Consider the following 20,294-nt stretch of genomic DNA (forward strand, 5'->3'; position numbering starts at 1 on the left):
CAATCTTCCTCCTGTCAGACCCGCAGAGCTTACAGAGAGCTTAGCTGCCTCCGACTGTATCACCAACTGTATCTCCTGTTAATGGATAATGTGCGGGACTGAGAGATCCCATACTGCTTGCTCTGACACTGTGAATAGTCTGATTATCCTTATTGTGGCAGCGGGTTGTCTGCACTATTTTCTACAGTTAGCAAAGTAATGCTCCTCTTATCCCTGAAGTGGGAAAAGAGAGGCTCAATTTGCAGAAGTAGTAAAGCAAGATTTTCAATAAATATGTACTTGAGTCGCAGAGATGAGAGACTCCGGGATGCCTCGTCTGCTGCAACACCGATAGGGGTATATTATCCCTTATAATACATAAGTGATACTCAGAGTTCCCTGTATAACTCAGCCTGCAGCCTTGTGTCTTTATATGGTCACAGAACAACCCCTCAGTGACTTCTAATATCCTTATCATTTACAGTAGGGGGTACATTATCCCTTATAATACATGAGTGATACTCAGAGTTCCCTGTATAACTCAGCCTGCAGCCTTGTGATTTTATATGGTCACAGAACAACCCCTCAGTGACTTCTAATATCCTTATCATTTACAGTAGGGGGTACATTATCCCTTATAATACATGAGTGATACTCAGAGTTCCCTGTATAACTCAGCCTGCAGCCTTGTGCCTTTATATGGTCACAGAACAACCCCTCAGTGACTTCTAATATCCTTATCATTTACAGTAGGGGGTACATTATCCCTTATAATACATGAGTGATACTCAGAGTTCCCTGTATAACTCAGCCTGCAGCCTTGTGCCTTTATATTGTCACAGAACAACCCCTCAGTGACTTCTAATATCCTTATCATTTACAGTAGGGGGTACATTATCCCTTATAATACATGAGTGATACTCAGAGTTCCCTGTATAACTCAGCCTGCAATATTAGAGGGGAATTGTGGAAGCACTCAAGGCTAAATCAAAATATATTCAAATATAATGGAAGTGCTACTTACAATGCACTTCCCTGGGCCCCTGTCTCATAAATAATTCAGTATAAATGCAAGTGTATGTTTACAAAACAGGGGTTTTTAGTTACCAAAGTTATGATCATAAAATTGAAAAGCCACCATACCACGTCAAGGTAAACCCCATATGGCGGTCCCTAACTTACTTATTAAAAAGAAATGTTTCTCTGCATAATAGCATTACCTGTGTTCAGTGTATGTTGAGCATTGGTTTCAATTTGAAGGCTGAATCCTCCCCCGCCAGTAAAGGCTTTTAAGAGAGAGAGATTGCCCAAACCAACGCCCATATTTAAAAGCGTAGGACCACCATTAATTTTAAGGGGGGGGTATGGGGTGCTATTGAAAAACCACATAAAGCTATGCCACAGCTTCAGGCCAATATACAATATTAGAGCCTTGAGTGCTTCCACAATTTCCCTCTAATATAGTATATTGGCCTGAAGCTGTGGCCTAGCTTCATGTGGTTTTTCAATAGCACCCCATACCCACCCCTTAAAACTAATGGTGGTCCTATGCTTTTAAATGTGGGCGTTGGTTTGGGCAATCACTCTCTCTTAAAAGCCTTTACTGGCGGGGAGGATTCAGCCTTCAAATTGAAACCAATGCTCAACATACACTGAACACAGGTAATGCTATTATGCAGAGAAACATTTCTTTTTAATAAGTAAGTTAGGGACCGCCATATGGGGTTTACCTTGACGTGGTATGGTGGCTTTTCAATTTTATGATCATAACTTTGGTAACTAAAAACCCCTGTTTTGTAAACATGCACTTGCATTTATACTGAATTACTTATGAGACAGGGGCCCAGGGAAGTGCATTGTAAGTAGCACTTCCATTATATTTAAATATATTTTGATTTAGCCTTGAGTGCTTCCACAATTTCCCTCTAATATAACTCAGCCTGCAGCCTTGTGCCTTTATATGGTCACAGAACCCCTCAGCGACTTCTAATATCCTTATCATTTACAGTAGGGGGTACATTATCCCTTATAATACATGAGTGATACTCAGAGTTCCCTGTATAACTCAGCCTGCAGCCTTGTGCCTTTATATGGTCACAGAACAACCCCTCAGTGACTTCTAATATCCTTATCATTTACAGTAGGGGGTACATTATCCCTTATAATACATGAGTGATACTCAGAGTTCCCTGTATAACTCAGCCTGCAGCCTTGTGTCTTTATATGGTCACAGAATAACCCCTCAGTGACTTCTAATATCCTTATCATTTACAGTAGGGGGTACATTATCCCTTATAATACATGAGTGATACTCAGAGTTCCCTGTATAACTCAGCCTGCAGCCTTGTGCCTTTATATGGTCACATAACAACCCCTCAGTGACTTCTAATATCCTTATCATTTACAGTAGGGGGTACATTATCCCTTATAATACATGAGTGATACTCAGAGTTCCCTGTATAACTCAGCCTGCAGCCTTGTGCCTTTATATGGTCACAGAACAACCCCTCAGTGACTTCTAATATCCTTATCATTTACAGTAGGGGGTACATTATCCCTTATAATACATAAGTGATACTCAGAGTTCCCTGTATAACTCAGCCTGCAGCCTTGTGTCTTTATATGGTCACAGAACAACTCCTCAGTGACTTCTAATATCCTTATCATTTACAGTAGGGGGTACATTATCCCTTATAATACATGACCTTACCCACCGATTGCTTCCGGCTGTCTAATACGCGCTGCATTCACTTGGCCTTTTTGGGAAGAGAGTGGGTCTGCGGCTGTACCTGTGACTTATTAGGGCATTAGGTTCTCATTGTGTCACATGGATTTATAAGGCACAATTACCGGCATTAATAAATGTGCCTCTGCCCCTCTACAGCATTGGGGGAGGCTTCTCCATCTAGTATTTAAGATTTAGTTCATTCACTGCTGATATAAATGTGAATATCTTATAATTCATGCGACGGCGCCACCTGCTGGTCCGTTGGACTGTACAACCAGCTGAAAATGACTGAGGCAGAGAAAGTCTCCTTTTTCTCCACTAAATGAAGAGAAGTCGGAGAACAAGCAAAGCAGCATTTCTTTCAATTCAAAGAGACGTTCCCGTGCCTCAGTCAGAGCATTACCCACGTAGAAATAAACACGGGAGAAACATTATCTGATATTTCAAACTTTTTTTAATATGACAATGGAATCGGGTTGTGGCGACAATTAAGGAGAGTCCCTGTGAGCATCGAATAATGCCGTTATTTTCCCTTAATTCTTATGCGGATACAAGGGGGAGTAGTTGAATATTAACATCAATGGTAAAAAGTGGCGGCCATGTTCCTTAGCGCAGGAAGAAGCATTTAGTCCTCGGAGGTGTCCTTTTTGCTCGTCTCCTGTCCCTCAAATACCGGGTATTTACTCTCCACTTCTGCCCATGTGACACAACCACTGGCCAAGTCTCGGACAACCCCCGGGAGCTCCGAAACCTAAAGGCAACAAGATATTGACTCGCATTAAATCAACTCATTACATTGGTTTAAAGGAGAAGTCTAAAATAGAATAAGGCTAGTAACTTTGTTATACATCTTTGCAAGACCAAGACTGTGCACATGCTCAGTGGGGTCTGGGCTGCTTAGGAATCGTAATAAATGATCAAAACAGCACAAGTCAAATAATATCTGCCAGAAGCCGATACAGCAAGACTGATTAATAATCAGAATATACAGACTGCACTGGCTCCTGTGTTGTCATGTAATCTAATGTGGATTTTATAGTTTTTGTATTGTTTAATAGAAACTTTCTCCAACTCTGCAGAACCAGCGGCTGCAGCAAAATAATCCTCCAAACAGAATCCCAATTTATCTGCTTAAATCTGGCTCCATGATCTGTGTCCCTGCAGCTGGAGTTGGAAACAGTAAAGGGGATGTAAAGGCAAAAATAAAATCCAATACAAATCTCTACACAGTCGCCGACTGCTCTACAGGGAAACAAACAAAGCTGCTTGAGTTCTGCATGGCTGGGAAGTAAGGCAGGGGCTCCCCCTGCTGTTCATAAGTATGATTGTTTCCCTGCAGAGCAGTTAGGGACCGTCTGACAATTCCTATCCACAGCAGTAAATGAAGGGAGAATTTCACTGCATACAGTCAGGTTTCTTATAAAAACAGTACACATTTTTCTAATTAAAGTATATTGGAGATAGATTTCTTTTTCATTAAAGAAAGTAAAAATGGGATTTTATTTTTTTGCCTTTACATGCCCATGACTCCACTGGGTCTGCGGATACAAATCTCTACACAGTCCCGGCTGCTCTACAGGGAAACAAACAAAGCTGCTCAAGGTGAGGGAAGTAAGGCGGGGGCTCCCCCTGCTGTTCATAAGTATGATTGCTTCCCTGAAGAGCAGTTAGGGACCGTCTGAAGTTTCCTATCCACAGTAGTGAGAGCAAGTAAATGAAGGAGGAATGTCACTGCATACATTCAGGTAGACATTTTTTAATTAAAGTATATTTTCATTAAAGAAAGTAAAAATGGGATTTTAGGTTTTTTTCCTCTTTAATATCAGTTGCAAACACATTTGGGTTCTTTATTTATGGAAGCACTAGGCAGGCCGTGGCCATTATAAAGGCTCGGGCAGGCGGTACAGATTATATAGATACAGTACAATTCATACAGTCTGATGGAAAGAATAAAAAACGTTTCTCTATTACCGCAGCTCGGATCTGCCTCATGGAGTCCCGGTCTCGGAGAGTGGCTGAGTGGGGCGTCCGGTTCACTGTATCGAAGTCAATGGTGATCCCAAAGGCCACGCCGATCTCGTCTGTCCGAGCGTAGCGCCGACCAATGGAGCCGGAGGAATCGTCCACTTTGTGGGACACTCCATTCTTAGTCAAGGCGTCGGCTGCAGAATCGAGTTTAGTCGAATACAATTCAAGTTTTTGAGTCGGTAAAATTCATGCATGTTTTAGATATTCGATTTTTTTTTTTTTTATCAAATAACCCTCCAATCGAATTTCGAGTATAATAAAGTTAAAAAAAAAAAAACTGACATGAATTTGAAATTCGACCTGTAATAAATGTGCCTCCTAATCTTCCTGCATCTGGAATGAAGGTCAGAAGCAGAACTACAGGGGGAACAGACCATAGGGCCTGGTAAATATATATTATAAATAAAGAAGCAGCCAATCACAGAGGACATTCCCTCCATATTGCACCAGGGTCTACTAACCAATGCCACTGGCCTGCACACTGTGTAGTCACAGCTGGATACTTACACTGCATGTTTGGAACTGTAGTTCTGCTACAGAGAAGCTCCAGGCATCAGGCAAATGGCAGCAGCACATTTAGCACCCGGCATAGAATTTCAGGGAAATGGGAAGCATTTACTTACACAGCTCTTTAACAAACGGCATAAACTCCAGATTCTGACTCAGCGGCAGCACGGAACACTTGTACGGGGCCACTATGGCCGGGAAAGTGAAGTACTGAAGGAATAAAAGCAGAACTGGTTAAAGGATAAGTAAATCTTTAAAATATGTGAATGTAAAACTGATGAGGGGGCTATTCTAAGCACTTATACAATGTACATTCATTATTTATTTATTTTAATTCCAAGATATTAAAGGATACATGTACTGTTAATATGAATGAATTTTGTTACAACAGCGCCACCTGCTGGTCATTTTCCCACCATTCTGACCAGCAAGTAGTCAAGGAAGAAGTTGCCAGGAGAAAGAAAGAGGCTGCTCTGATGTTCTTCTGCTTAGGAAAACAATTAGAAACCTTTCTCACATCTTTCCTAAGCAGAAGAACATCAGATCAGCCTCTTTCTTTCTCCTGACAACTTCTTCCTTGACTACTTGGTGGTCAGAATGGTCAGAAAATGACCAGCAGGTGGCGCTGTTGTAACAAAATTCATTCATATTAACAGTACAAGTATCCATTAATATCTGGGAATAAAAATAAATAATGAATGAATGTACATGAATGCCAATTAGATTCATATTAATCTTAATTAAGAGTATTTAAAACAATATGATGAATGTCAATACTTCAAATAAAAACGATATAAAATATCCAAGGTCCATTATCCTCCCCCCTTATTTATATTTCTAATTTTTAACAGACCATTGCCACTTTTATTGATACAAATAAATAATGTTTTTAGCAGTGATAATGATGATGACCAACAGAGGTCGCCATAGACCAATTGTATATAATGCACGTGTACGATTCATTATGTAAGCCTATGACTAAGGGAGTGTGTTCCCAAAACGCGTAAGGCCATGTATTTCTGCAGCACCTTGCAATAAAAACCTGCCTTTTTACCGGAGTGCCGTCCTCCTGTTCGTGTATCATATGTTGGCAGTGGGGACGCTGCGGACTGAGCACCTGGTAATACAGGGGAGCAGCTAAGAGGTGGTGAGTTTGGAGCGGTCCTAATTGGTTTTTGGTGATCACTGTGTAGGGCCACCTAATGGTCAGCAAAGTGTACAGCAGCTAACGGTATCAAGCAACATGGCAGCTTCCTTTCATGCGAGGAATACGTTAACAATTTTAGCAGATGCAAGTTAAATGACGTTGGGTACAAACAATATTGCGGGGGGGGGGGCTTCTTACCGTTCTCTGCTCGTCTCCCTGTCGGACTTGGAATGTGTGTTCGAAAACGGTGTACATGATCCTTCCCAGGCCAAACGACGGCTCTATCACATTGGGCACGATCTCCTCAACTGAGAAAAGACGCAAGAAGAGACACATTATTAGCAACGAGTGAGATAATGAAGCCTGGCGATATGTCCCCTGGTATCGGCTCAAACAAAAGCCTACGTAGGGTCGCCACCTTTTCAATCTGGCCCTACCACCGGTGATGCAAGGGTGGGGGCGGGCCAGAGAGGGGCAGGCTGTGCAGGTCTGGGGGCGTGGTTGTGTTCATCCAGGGGCGGTGTTATGACATTCCATGGCGGGATTATGACATTTTGGGGCGGAGTCACAGAGTTTCGCCAGGAAGGACTGTGCCCTTGGATTAGGTGAGATGGGAGAGGGGCTGGATCTGATGCAGGTCAGGGGCGGAACAATAGGGATTACAAATTTACCGGCTTATACATTGACGGTAAATATGTAATACCGGCCCCGGCTTTTGCTAGTATTTTACTGGCTAGGCCGGTGAAATACCGGGCAGGTGGCAGCCCAACGGGGCAGATTTACTAAGGTTCGAGTGAATTTTCAAAGTACAAAAACTTCAAAGTAATTTTTTGGATAGTTCGACCATCGAATAGGATACTACGACTTCGAATTTACTCCGACTTCGATTCGTTTGAACATTCGACCATGCGATAATCGAAGTACTGTCTCTTTAAGAAAAACTTTCGACTTCAATACTTCGCCAAATTAAACCTGCCGAATTACTATGTTAGCCTACGGGGACCTTCTACAAACTTTTACACATCGAATAAAAATCCTTCGATCGTGCGGTTCGAACGATTTAATCGTTCGATCAAACGATTTTTATTCGATCGCAGGATTCCCAAATTCTGTGTAAAAACCTTGAATTTGATTTTGACGTTGTTCAAGTCGATGGTCGAATTTTGACGTTTTTTTGTACTTCGAAATTCGACCCTTGATAAATCTGCCCCTACGTGTACCTACACTTAATTGCTGCTCAAGGGGGGGGGGTCACAATGTTAAAACACAGGTCCCTCATTCCAATGCCACCTGTTCCCATGGTAACGAGTGAAAAAGCCTATTAAATGGTCCATCTCAGGCGCTATATTATCCAGCCAAGGTCTGCGCTATTGTATTGTGCCGGTAAAGTTGATCCCAAGTGTGGGAGGCAGAACAGGGAACACAGAGTAATTATTCACTATGTTCTACAGTTTGTCCTTGCCTTGTATTCATTCCATCACTCGTGTACAGAGCAACACAATGTCTCCAATAAACCTGCTATTTAAACATAATGGGATGTACCAACAAGGCTATAGGGGGGTGGGGGCAGCTCTGCGTATAATACAGAATCCATCATAAGTACAAATTCCAGTATTGAAAACTGCCATTGTTTAAAGGGGTTATTCACCTTTAATGGAGAACTAAAGCAGTAGGTAGAAATGTTGTACATGATGTTTTGTGCTTCTGTACCAGCCCAAGGCAACCACAGCCCTTTAGCAGTAAAGATCTGTGTCTCCAAAGATGCCCCAGTAGCTCCCCATCTTCTTTTCTGCTGATTCACTGCACATGCTCTGTGCTGCTGTCACTTACTGAGCTTAGGGACCCACTCACAATATACAGTACACATAGAATAGAAATGTCACAATTTAAGGCTGATTAGTAATTAATACACATAATTACTACATGGCAGCACAGAAATCATTGCTGCTATTGACAAGCTGAAACTTTAGCCTCGTGCACTAAGTTCACTATATAAAATATGGCATTTTTAGTCATATTCATTTTCAAAGTTTAGTTCTCCTTTAAGTTAAGTTTTAGTATTTTATAGAATGGCCAATTCTAAGCAACTTTTCAATTGGTCTTCATTATGTATTTTTTATTTATATCGTTTTTCGTTTATTTGTCTTCTTCTGACTCTTTCCAGCTTTCAAATGGGGGGTCACTGACCCCGTCTAAAAAAAAAAACCAAATACTTTGTAAGGCTCTCTTATTCATATTCCAGTCTCTGGTTCAAATCACTGCATGTTTGCTAGGGGGATTCGGACCCTAGAAACCAGATTGCTGGAATTGCAAAGGGAGAGCTGTCTCTATTTAAGATAAAGAGAATAATGAGCCCTCTATGGTGGGAGATTTTTTTGAAATCCCTGTTCGTCTGAGCAACAGAAAATTTGTATTAAAAACAAAACAATTACCATAAATGGTTTTCTGGGATTTTTTTACCGAGACCATGTCCTTAGTCAGTACGAATGTCTTCCCTTCTGTTTCAATGGTAAATTCCCTGCAGAGAGATAAATATAACAACAGTTGGTCATTCTACTATTCCTCTAACAGCCCCATCTTATTCCTGATTGGCAGACAGCCCTTAAGCCAATCAACGTCGATGCACAAATTTAAACGATAGGTAAACCTTTAAAATAAGTGAATGTAAAATTGATGAGGGGGCTATTCTAAGCACTTTTGCAATGTACATTCATTATTTATTTATTTTTAATTCAAAGATATTAAGGGATACATGTACTGTTAATATGAATGAATTTTGTTACAACAGCGCCACCTGCTGGTCAGTTTCCCACCAGTCTGACCAGCAAGTAGTCAAGGAAGAAGTTGTCAGGAGAAAGAAAGAGGCTGCTCTGATGTTCTTCTGCTTAGGAAAACAATTAGAAACCTTTCTCAGAGCTTTCCTAAGCAGAAGAACATCAGAGCAGCCTCTTTCTTTCTCCTGACAACTTCTTCCTTGACTACTTGCTGGTCAGACTGGTGGGAAAATGACCAGCAGGTGGCGCTGTTGTAACAAAATTCATTCATATTAACAGTACATGTATCCTTTAATAACTTGGAATTAAAAATAAACAAACAATGAATGTACATTGCAAAAGTGCTTAGAATAGCCCCCTCATCAATTTTATATTCACTTATTTTTAAGGTTTACTTATCCTTTAAAGGTATGATCTAGGTGCCCGTCCCACACATTGAGCAAAGAGAGTATCTGTACCGGAGCACAGCAGGACCCGAGCAACCACATGACAGTTTAAACTATTCCAAACTGCATTGCCACAAAAAATAGGTTAGAAATTTCAAAACAACCCAAAAATGTGGTGATTTGCAATGGCTGCCCTGTATGTACTTGCACCAGCCTACTCATTGGTTGCTAGAGTAAAACATAAAGCACTTACCCCTTTTCTTGTAGAAGTTGTTCCATTTCTAAGATGAAACGCTCATCACAGATGTTGAGGTACTCGAGCACCAGCTTGGCATCTTTCTTGTACTCTTTGCCTATGGCTCCTTTGCTGGCCACAAACTCGGTTACATTGACTGTTTTGTGCACGGCTGTCAAGGAATCCAAGGGAAAGCAGAGTTTGCCAAGAACATTTAAAAATGGGTTTGCATAGACATGGCGGCCATTGCATGATGCAATCCTTGTGACTTACGGGCAAGCGAATATCACACGCTGGACCCCTCCCCCCCTCTCCAAAATACAACAATCACTAATGGATAAGTAATAAGTGAATGTAAAATTGATGAGGGGGCTATTCTAAGCACTTTTGCAATGTACATTCATTATTTATTTACTTTTAATTCCAGGATATTAAAGGATACATGTACTGTTAATATGAATGAATTTTGTTACAACAGCGCCACCTGCTGGTCAGTTTCCCACCAGTCTGACCACCAAGTAGTCAAGGAAGTTGTCAGGAGAAAGAAAGAGGCTGCTCTGATGTTCTTCTGCTTAGGAAAAATATTAGAAACCTTTCTCAAATCTTTCCTAAGCAGAAGAACATCAGAGCAGCCTCTTTCTTTCTCCTGACAACTTCCTTGACTACTTGCTGGTCAGACTGGTGGGAAAATGACCAGCAGGTGGCGCTGTTGTAACACAATTCATTCATATTAACAGTATATGTATCCTTTAATATTTTCGAATTAAAAGTAATGAAAGTGCTTTGCAAAAGTGCTTAGAATACCCAATTTTACATTCACTTATTTTTATCATTTACTTATCCTTTACGGAAAAAAACAACAGGAGTGCCTTTCACCACTTAAAGGAACAGTTCAGTGTAAAAATAAAAACTGGATAAATAGATAGACTGAGTAAAATAAAAAAATGTTTCTAATATAGTTAGTTAGTCAAAAATTTAATGTATAAAGGCTGGAGTAACTGGATGTGTAACATAATAGGCAGAACACTACTTCCTGCTTTTCAGCTCTCTAACTCCGAGTTAGTCAGTGACTATAAGGGGGGCCACATGGGACATAACTGTTCAGTGAGTTTGCAATTGATCCTCAGCATTCAGCTCAGATTCAAAAGCAACAGTTATGTCCCATGTGGCCCCTCCTCAAGTCCCTGATTGGTTACTGCCTGGTAACCAATCAGTGGAAACCAAGAGAGCTGCAAAGCAGGAAGTAGTGTTCTGGCTATTATGTTACACATCCAGTCACCTTTATATATTACATTTTTGGCTTACTAACTATATTAGATACATTGTTTATTTTGCACAGCCTATCTATTTACCCAGTTTTTATTTTTATACTGAACTGTTCCTTTAAGTGGAAATGTCTACTTATATAATGACCAGCACTTCTTTCTGTGCACATGAACTTCCCTAAAGAATATTTCCATGGCCATGGTTGACATTTTAGCTGTAGACAATCATAGGCAGGGTGATGCCAGATATATGCACAACTGGAATATGAACATGCTGGAACAAGATGGAGTCAGCGACCCCTGCTAAGGAACACCCGCATCCCTCCAGCTGTTGTATAAACGCAGCTCTCAGCATCCCCTGACATGCCTGTGTCCATGTAGCTGCAGTTAGAAGGCAGCAAAGAAGTAGTGCACTAAAATCCAAATCCTACTTAAAGTCACCGCAAAAGGATATTGGTTCTTTGAGGGGTTTTTCAGCAACAAGGGGGACTTTGGTAGCTCTGGCGTGGCAAGAAAGATCATAACAGGACCGGTCAGCGCAGCCCACGATTTCTATCCAGCCCTGCAAGAGAATAACAGAGTCAGATGTAAGTCATTTCCAAAGAGAGTCAGAGGTAAGTCATTTCCAAAGAGAGTCAAAGGTAAGTCATTTCCAAAGAGATGGAATGAATCTCTCATACAGTTTTCTCATGAGCAGGGCCTGCTTTAATGTAGAGAAGAGGGGGAGGATTTGCCTTGGGATTTCAAATGTAACTGTCGGAACATGCAATACTTTTCCCCCTAATTCAAAGCATGCAAGGCATTAAAGGATAACTAAACCTTTAAAATAAGTGAATGTAAAATTGATGCGGGAGCTATTCTAAGCACTTTTGTAATATACATTCATTATTTAATTTATTTTTAATTCCAAGATATTAAAGGATACATGTACTGTTAATATGAATGAATTTTGTTACAACAGCGCCACCTGCTGGTCATTTTCCCACCAGTCTGACCACCAAGTAGTCAAGGAAGAAGTTGTCAGGAGAAAGAAAGAGGCTGCTCTGATGTTCTGCTTAAGAAAAATATTAGAAACCTTTCTCAAATCTTTCCTAAGCAGAAGAACATCAGAGCAGCCTCTTTCTTTCTCCTGACAACTTCTTCCTTGACTACTTGGTGGTCAGACTGGTGGGAAAATGACCAGCAGGTGGCGCTGTTGTAACAAAATTCATTTATATTAACAGTACATGTATACTTTAATATCTCGGAATTAAAAATAAATAAATAATGAATGTACATTACAAAAGTGCTTAGAATAGCCCCCTCATCGATTTGACATTCACTTGTTTTAAAGTTTATTATCCTTTAGGGATTTGGGGATAGGATATAGACGGTACTTACATCTAATTCTAAAGTATTAAGGGAAGCAAATGAAACTTACGTAGGAGGTTTTGGTTTCGGCATCCCAGCAGTCACAGGCATAATGAGCCATTTCATTCTCCATGTGCTGCCTGAAGCGCAGTTTATCTGGGGAAATCCCAACTTTAGTAAGGTACAGGTAGATCCGGCCGATGAAATAGCCAAGAACGGAGTTATTGATCACGCCCTAAAAGGACAATGAGAGATTATTGATCGAGGCCACATTGGTTGCTATGGGTTACTAGACCTGCTGATTTTTATTGCATTACCCCATTAGTCTGAAGGTATAAACACTGCTTCTTAATATCAAACACTCACTCTACATAAATTCCTCCTTACGAGTAAACGTAGTCTCAGAGGGATCATTCCATGTTCCTCTTACCTGTTCAACCGCATCCCCCAGCCGCATTTTCCGTGCCGACTCCCCACTAAGTTGAGCTTTGGAAGAATAGAGATTGAGGTTTAAATCAGCCACGTTGCCAAACTTGGGGTGAATCTTTTCATTGGGATCCACAAAGTGTTCTATTTCTGCCATGGTGAATTCTCTGAAAGACAGAAACAAGACAATGGTCAGCGCTGACAGTTGCTTGGCGCTTTTATTCTGTTGAGAATTATATCATAAGTCACTTGTGCCTACAACAACAAACTATAAAAAACAAAGAAATACTTGTTGATGATGCTATATACAGTGTGGTGACTTTAGATGTGCCCACACACTTACCATAATTACACCCTGCATAATAATAGTTTTCCGGACTATCAGGTTCCAGCTTGGAGTAAAGCCAAGTAACAAAAAGGAAGATCTTTAAACAGGCCTGGCACAGTCATTCTATACTTTACCCTACATTCAGTAAAGGATAAAATAAAGCCTTTGACTGGCTTCCATACCACTTCATACGCCACAGATATTTGCAGTCTGACTCAGTAGATTTGGTGCCAAATAAAGGCAGACATCTATAATTACGGCTTTTAATCAGATTATCAGGTTGTCAAATTAGAACTAATCCATAGTAAACCTTAAAAACAAGTGAATGTAAAATGGATGAGGGGGCTATTCTAAGCACTTTTACAATGTACATTCATTATTTATTTTTAATTCCAAGATATTAAAGGATACATGTACTGTTAATATGAATGAATTTTGTTACAACAGCGCCACCTGCTGGTCATTTTCTGACCACTAGAGGAAGAAGTTGTCAGGAGAAAGAAAGAGGCTGCTCTGATGGTTTTTCTGCTTAGGAAAAAAAATTAGAAACCTTTCTTAAATCTTTCCAAAACAGAAGAACATCAGAGCAGACTCTTTCTTTCTCCTGACAACTTTTTCCTTGACTACTTGGTGGTCAGAATGGTTAGAAAATGACCAGCAGGCGGCGCTGTTGTAACAAAATTCATTCATATTAAAGGGATCCTGTCATGGGAAAAACAAATCAGTTAATAGTGCTGCTCCGGCAGAATTCTGCACTGAAATCCATTTCTCAAAAGAGCAAACAGATTTTTTTATATTCAATTTAGAAATTTGACATGGGGCTAGACATCTTGTCAGTTTCCCAGCTGCCCCAAGTCATGTGACTTGTGATCTGATAAACTTCAATCACTCTTTACTGCTGTACTGCAAGTTGGAGTGATATCACCCCCTCCCTTTTCCCCCCAGCAGCCAAACAAAAGAACAATGGGAAGGTAACCAGATAACAGCTCCCTAACACAAGATAACAGCTGCCTGGTAGATCTAAGAACAGCACTCGATAGTAAAATCCAGGTCCCACTGAGACACATTCAGTTACATTGAGAAGGAAAAACAGCAGCCTGCCAGAAAGCATTTCTCTCCTAAAGTGCAGGCACAAGTCACCTGACCAGAGGCAGCTGGGAAACTGACAATATGTCTTAGCCCCATGTCAGATTTCAAAATTGAATATAAAAAAATCTGTTTGTTCTTTTGAGAAATGGATTTCAGTGCATTCATTTTGAAAAAAAATAATTTTCCCATGACAGTATCCCTTTAACAGTACATGTATCCTTTAATATCTTGGAATTAAAAATAAATAATGTACATTGCAAAAGTGCTTAGAATAGCCCCCTCATCAAGTTTACATTCAATTATTTTAAAGGTTTACTTATCCTTTCAACTGCCCAAGCCAAGCAAAAGGCGGATATTGGATCAGAGTTAGTCAGGAATTGTGAAGGCTGGAAAATGATACCAAGGTGGCAGTTCTCTCCCTATGAATCTAAATGGACCTCCCTTGTCTCAAGGACCTACAAGTCCCACAACAGACTTTGTATAAGGTGCTGAATATAACCAGGAATACTTTCTTGCTCTCTCTCTATGTAGCTGGCAGCATTATGGGAGGAAATATTTACTCACCGTACTCGGATGAGCCCGGAACGCGGAGAGATTTCATTCCTAAAGGAATTCCCAATCTGTGCAGCAGCAAAGGGCAACTTTCCCTGATTAAATTCCAGAAGGCGTTTGAAGTTGAGGAAGATTCCTTGTGCAGTCTCTGGCCTCAAATATCTGCAGCAATGGGAGCAGAAGGGAAAGTCAACCAAGGAAATCTACAAAGGGACCTGTTCTTATGCCGTATCAGGACAATGAGATCCAAACTGTATATATAGTCACGCACATACATACCCGGGCATATTCCCTCCAGGACCGATAGAAGTCTGGAACATCAAATTGAAAGAGACGGGAGGTGTCAGGTCATTTAATGTAATTGGAGATTTCACATTGTACTTGACAAAGAGGTCGGCCAGATCTTGCTGGTTGTAGTTGTCCATCTGTGAGGAAGGGAAGCAAATCCTAAATCAGCCATAATGCAGGATCACATGTAAAACAATCACACTCTGATAAACATGCCTGATAACAATGTTTGTCCCAAACCCCTTCGAGATTTCGGTGCTACCGAGTTGCGCTGCGTAATTGCATTATACTCGCCTGAGTTAAAACACTCTCCATCTCCTGCTTCTTCTCCGCTGGGCACTTCTTGTCAGACATGAGCTTCTGCAGATGAGCTGCAATATAAACAGTCAGTGAGTGGTTACAAGAATTCATGGAATCCTTCTGTTTTTCTGTGTTTTCTCAGTTCCAGTCTGATTTCTTGTAAAGAGCAGAGTGTTTGGTCAGTTTCATTGATATCTGGGTTAAGGCTCCCATACACGGGCCGATAAAACCTACCGACAGACTGAGTGGCATCTTATTGGCCCGTGTTCGGGGTTATTCCGACGGGCGTCCCTGATCGATAATTGGCCAAAAGTTGGGCAGATGTCGTTCGGGCAAGGTAATAAATCCCGTCGGATTACAGCCGCATCTATTCATTGATCTGGTCCCGTGATCCCACCGCCCATATTGCCTCCATTCTGATCTGATCATTGGGCCATAGGGCCCAAAATTGGTTCAGCCCGATATCGCCCACCTCAACATGGGCATATCGGGGAGAGGATCTCCTTGTGTATGACCACCTTAAAGGAAAAACGACCCCCCCTCCCCCCACACACAGACCCCTCCCTCCACCCCCGAGCCTAGATGCTATCCTGGGCAAATTCTCCTAAATTTTTACTTACCCCTCAGTGCAGATTCAGTGATCGCAGTTCACGGCAGCCATCATCCGGGTCGCCGGAGCAGCGCATGCGCGCTTGGAGCAATTTACCAGTTTGCGACAACTGCGCATACGCCATAATGGACGGAAATTGCCGAAGCGCCGGAAGAAGACACGAAGACCCGGAAGATGGCTGCCGTGAACTCAGATCCCTGAATCTGCGCCGAGGGGTAAGTAAAAACTTGGGAGCATTTGCCCGGGGTAACAGCTAGGCTGGGGGAGGGGGGTCTATGTGGGGTAGGGTTTTTTTAATAAGTGGTTTTTTTTCTCCTTTAAGAGCTGGTCGCATATTTCTCTTCCCATACTCCTCCCCCCATCATACCCGAGAATGTAAACTCTGTTATAAACTGTATTTTGCTCCAGTTGTACCAGTCACTGAGGCTCATTTATCAGCACTGGCCAAATTTGCCCATGGGCAGTTACCTATAGCGACCAATCAGTGATTAGCTTTTTATAGCCAGCTGCAAGTAGAAAAATTAATGCAGAAATTTGATTGGTTTCCATGGGTTACTGCCCATGGGCAAATTTGCCCAGTGTTGATAAATGACCCCCACTGTCTGTAGGTGCCATTCTAGTCAATATCCCAACAGCACATCTAAGGGTCAGACCACACAGGGCATTTTGGGGAGATTTGGTCGCCTGGCGACTAATCGTCTCTATTTGTGGCAACCAATCTCCCCAAACACCTTCCCTGAATCTGCGCCGGCTAAAATGAAAAAAACGGTAAACAAATCGTTGCGTGTGATTAGCGCTGGCGTTTTTTAATTTTAGCCAGTGCAGGTATCAGGGAAGGCATTTGGGGAGATTGGTTGTCGCAAAAACGAGGCGATTAATCGCCAGGCAACCAAATCTCCCGAAAACGTCCTGTGTAATCTCAAACTTCTCAAAAAATTGGTCATACTATCCCAGAGGATCTGCAGCTTATCGTAAAACATAAAGTTCATCGACTATGATGATTATAACAAAGTTCACCTTTTAGGAGATGGTCAGCCCGGAAACACTCTCCGTTCTTGACATCCTTCACCATAAAATCAGCGAACTTGTCCACGTGCCCGGAGGTTCTGCAACAGGACGGGAAGGGTTAATCAGACAAGTGACAAAAGTGTCCGTTTAGCATTTATTTGCTTATTTCTGTATTCAGTGGCTCAGGACCCACGCTGGGATTGCAGTGCGTAATACAGAGGTCACAGATCACACTTGGATACCATCAATTAGGGTCACTAAACATTTAGGGGGTTATTTATCAAAATCAGAAGTGATCGCATTATTACACGGACCTAAACTGCATGGGCTATTTCCCCCTGATTTATCAAAAATTCAAATTGTGCAAATTTTTACAGATTTTTGCCCAAAACCATGAAATTTTTGGATTATTGCACAAAACCTAGCGCAGACCAGGATATCTTCGGGACTTCCCCCATTAGCTTATATACACAACCTCGGTAGGTCTGAGATGCCGGATTTTCTGACTCTTTTTCCATCCTTGGGGTATAAAAAAATCTCAAAAAATTTGTGTTCTCTTTTTTCACTAAAAACTCAGATTTTATAGTAAAAATTTTATAGTAAAAAAAACCTCAAAGTTTTCGAGTTTTTGGCATTCTGACTTTAATAAATAACCCCCATAGTATCCGTCTCAAAGTTTTATTGTCCTTTTGCTACTTCTCCCTGCTCATATGAAGGTTCTACTGACCTTGCCTGATTAAGGCCGGCACAATTATCCCCCATAGGCCTCCTATTGTTTTATTTCCTTGCAGCTAATAGGATGGCACTCATCATGTGACACAATCATGTGATCAGACACTTGCCAGCTTACAATTACTTTCAATCAAAGAACAATAATAAACCCTGGGTGAGGGCCTATTGTAACTGTATAGGACCTTACATGCGGAACACATAGGCCAGGGAACAGAGACACACGCTGCTATTTCGGGAGATTAGTCGCCCAACGATAAATCGCTTCTTCTTTGGGTGACTAATCTCCCTAAACTTCCTACCCACCGACTAGAATATAAATCGCCGGCGAGATGGCACTTCTTGGAGAGCTTCGTTTTCTAAAGTCGCCCGAAGTTGCCTCACGAGGAAACTTCGGGCGACTTCGGAAAGACGAACCAATCCGAGTGCCATCTCGCCGGCGATTTATATTCTAGCCAGCGGTAAGGCATTTCGGGGAAATTACTCGCTCGAAGAAGAATCAATTTGTCGCTGGGCGACTAATCTCCCGAAATAGCAGCGTGTGTCTCTGCCCTACAGAACACTTGTTTTTTATTTATTTTTACTACTGGAGGGACATACTTGAGGACGGGTTCTGGAGTCAGCATTGTGCAGTCGATCTCCAGGATCTGCTCTTCCTGGATAAAGTGCTGCCTCCATGTCTGAATGATGTTATTTTTTAAAGCGCACCCCACAGGCCCGAAATCGTACAGTCCGCTCACACCTAGAGTGGGAAACATATGTTAAATAAAAGGCATGACAATGAATGCAGGGGCATCGGTTGCGTTGCCTTTGAGTTGCTAACGTGTGTTTGATGTTACCTCCATAAATGGCAAATGCTTGGTCGTAGAAGAAGCGCCTTTTCAACGTATCCTCCATTTTAGCTCGGTCAACAATGTCATCCTTGGGCTGGAGAGACAATTCCTGCAAAATTCCAGAAGCGTGTGAACAAAGGCTAAATGTTCTAGATCAGTGCTGCCCAACTTCTGTAGTACTGAGGGACAGAATTAGAGGAGTGAACAATGCAGGGGCAGTTAATCTCAGTACTGATACATTTTAGGGCATAAACACATATGGAGATTCGGGGAGATTGGTCGCCCAGCAATCTCCCTGCAATGCCTAGAATCTAAATCGCCGGCGGGGTGGCACTTGGAGTGCTTCATTTTCCGAAGTTTCCTTGTGAGGATGGAAATGCTTTCTGGCAGGCTGTTGTTTCTCCTACTCGATGTAACGGAATGTGTCTCAGTGAGATCTGGATTTTACTATTGAGTGCTGTTCTTAGATCTACCAGGCAGTTGTTATCTTGTGTTAGGCAGTTGCTGAAGTTTATCAGCGCACAATTCACGTGACTGGCGGGAGCTGGGAAACTGACAATATGTCTAGCCCCATGTCAGATTTCAAAATTAAATGTAAAAAAAATCTGTTTGCTCTTCTGAGAAACGGATTTAAGTGTATAATTCTGCTGGAGCAGCACTATTAACTGATGTGTTTTTGAAAAAAAAAAAAAAAATTCCCATGACAGTATCCCTTTAACTGTCCTAAATAGATACAATTTGTTGATACATTTCTTATCTTTGTCCCTGCTGAGCAGAATCCCTGAGTTTCATTACAGAAAGCTGTTAGAATTGATACAATAGTTGCTGATACTCCAGAGATGCTGCTGAGAAATGGATCAACTGATTGTATCAACTGATTGTATCAACTGATTGTATCAACTGATTGTATCAACTGATTGTATCAACTGATTGTATCAACTGATTGTATCAACTGATTGTATCAACTGATTGTATCAACTGATTGTATCAACTGATTGTATCAACTGATTGTATCAACCAAATGTAGCAATTTGTAACCGTTCAGATGCTCCTGGATCGCTGAGCTGCCGGACAAACACCAAAGACACGAACATTAAACTTTCAACTTAAATTCTGGGAAACTTGTAAAATATAAAAGATGGAAAGCAATTGAAAAAAAAGTCTTTGTTTATGGGGAACAATTTGAAAACAACTGAACCAAAAAAAAGTGTTTGGAAGGTGAACTAGCCCTTTAATCCAAAATGCCTTGACCGTTGGTTCCATGTTGGAGAATGTGAATTCATGTCGGGCCCCGAGTGTAAGAAACAGTGGTGAGAACAGTGAGCCCAGAGGATTCCTCCCCATCAGAACAGTCAGAGGAGGAAGAAGAGTAGGGAAAAAAAAAGAAGTTTGTCCGAAGCAAAACAAATGAAAGTATTGATCGTTTTACCTTCGCTTCTAATGTTCTTTTTCTCGCTTTCAGTTCTGCCACCGCACGATCCACATCAACCTGAGGCACCTTCTCCTCTTTCAGCTTCCGGACTAAATCACCCTACAGGGACAGAGGGAGGTGGTGATAATACGGACACACAGACAAGCTCCGCCGGCACCCGCAGAACTCGCACCTCTCGCTTCTACTGCAGAACTAAGGTGCCCGCAGGATTATTAAAGGGTCACTAAACCAAACATTTTGATTTCCATACTTGCAGAGTGGAAAGTACCACCTCCCCGTTACATGTTGTCATGTTATACA

The 20,294-nt window shown here is 41.6% G+C and overlaps 1 protein-coding gene across 1 annotated transcript in view; it reads right to left on the reverse strand.

Annotated features, from left to right (window-relative positions):
* Window positions 1–3,143: 3,143 nt before the first annotated feature.
* The window catches only part of gars1.S (glycyl-tRNA synthetase 1 S homeolog), a 23,275-nt gene continuing 6,124 nt past the window's right edge, over window positions 3,144–20,294 (reverse strand). Inside the window, 16 exon segments of the mRNA NM_001096451.1 lie at window positions 3,144–3,458; window positions 4,679–4,869; window positions 5,359–5,452; window positions 6,588–6,697; window positions 8,822–8,907; window positions 9,803–9,948; window positions 11,504–11,611; window positions 12,470–12,634; window positions 12,830–12,992; window positions 14,807–14,956; window positions 15,074–15,219; window positions 15,377–15,453; window positions 17,010–17,098; window positions 18,330–18,471; window positions 18,569–18,671; window positions 19,992–20,093. Of these exon segments, the coding sequence (NP_001089920.1) occupies window positions 3,333–3,458; window positions 4,679–4,869; window positions 5,359–5,452; window positions 6,588–6,697; window positions 8,822–8,907; window positions 9,803–9,948; window positions 11,504–11,611; window positions 12,470–12,634; window positions 12,830–12,992; window positions 14,807–14,956; window positions 15,074–15,219; window positions 15,377–15,453; window positions 17,010–17,098; window positions 18,330–18,471; window positions 18,569–18,671; window positions 19,992–20,093 (1,998 nt within the window). The 3' untranslated portion in view covers window positions 3,144–3,332.

Source organism: Xenopus laevis, chromosome 6S, assembly GCF_017654675.1.
Source record: "Xenopus laevis strain J_2021 chromosome 6S, Xenopus_laevis_v10.1, whole genome shotgun sequence".
In the NCBI taxonomy this organism is placed as follows: Eukaryota; Metazoa; Chordata; class Amphibia; order Anura; family Pipidae; genus Xenopus; species Xenopus laevis.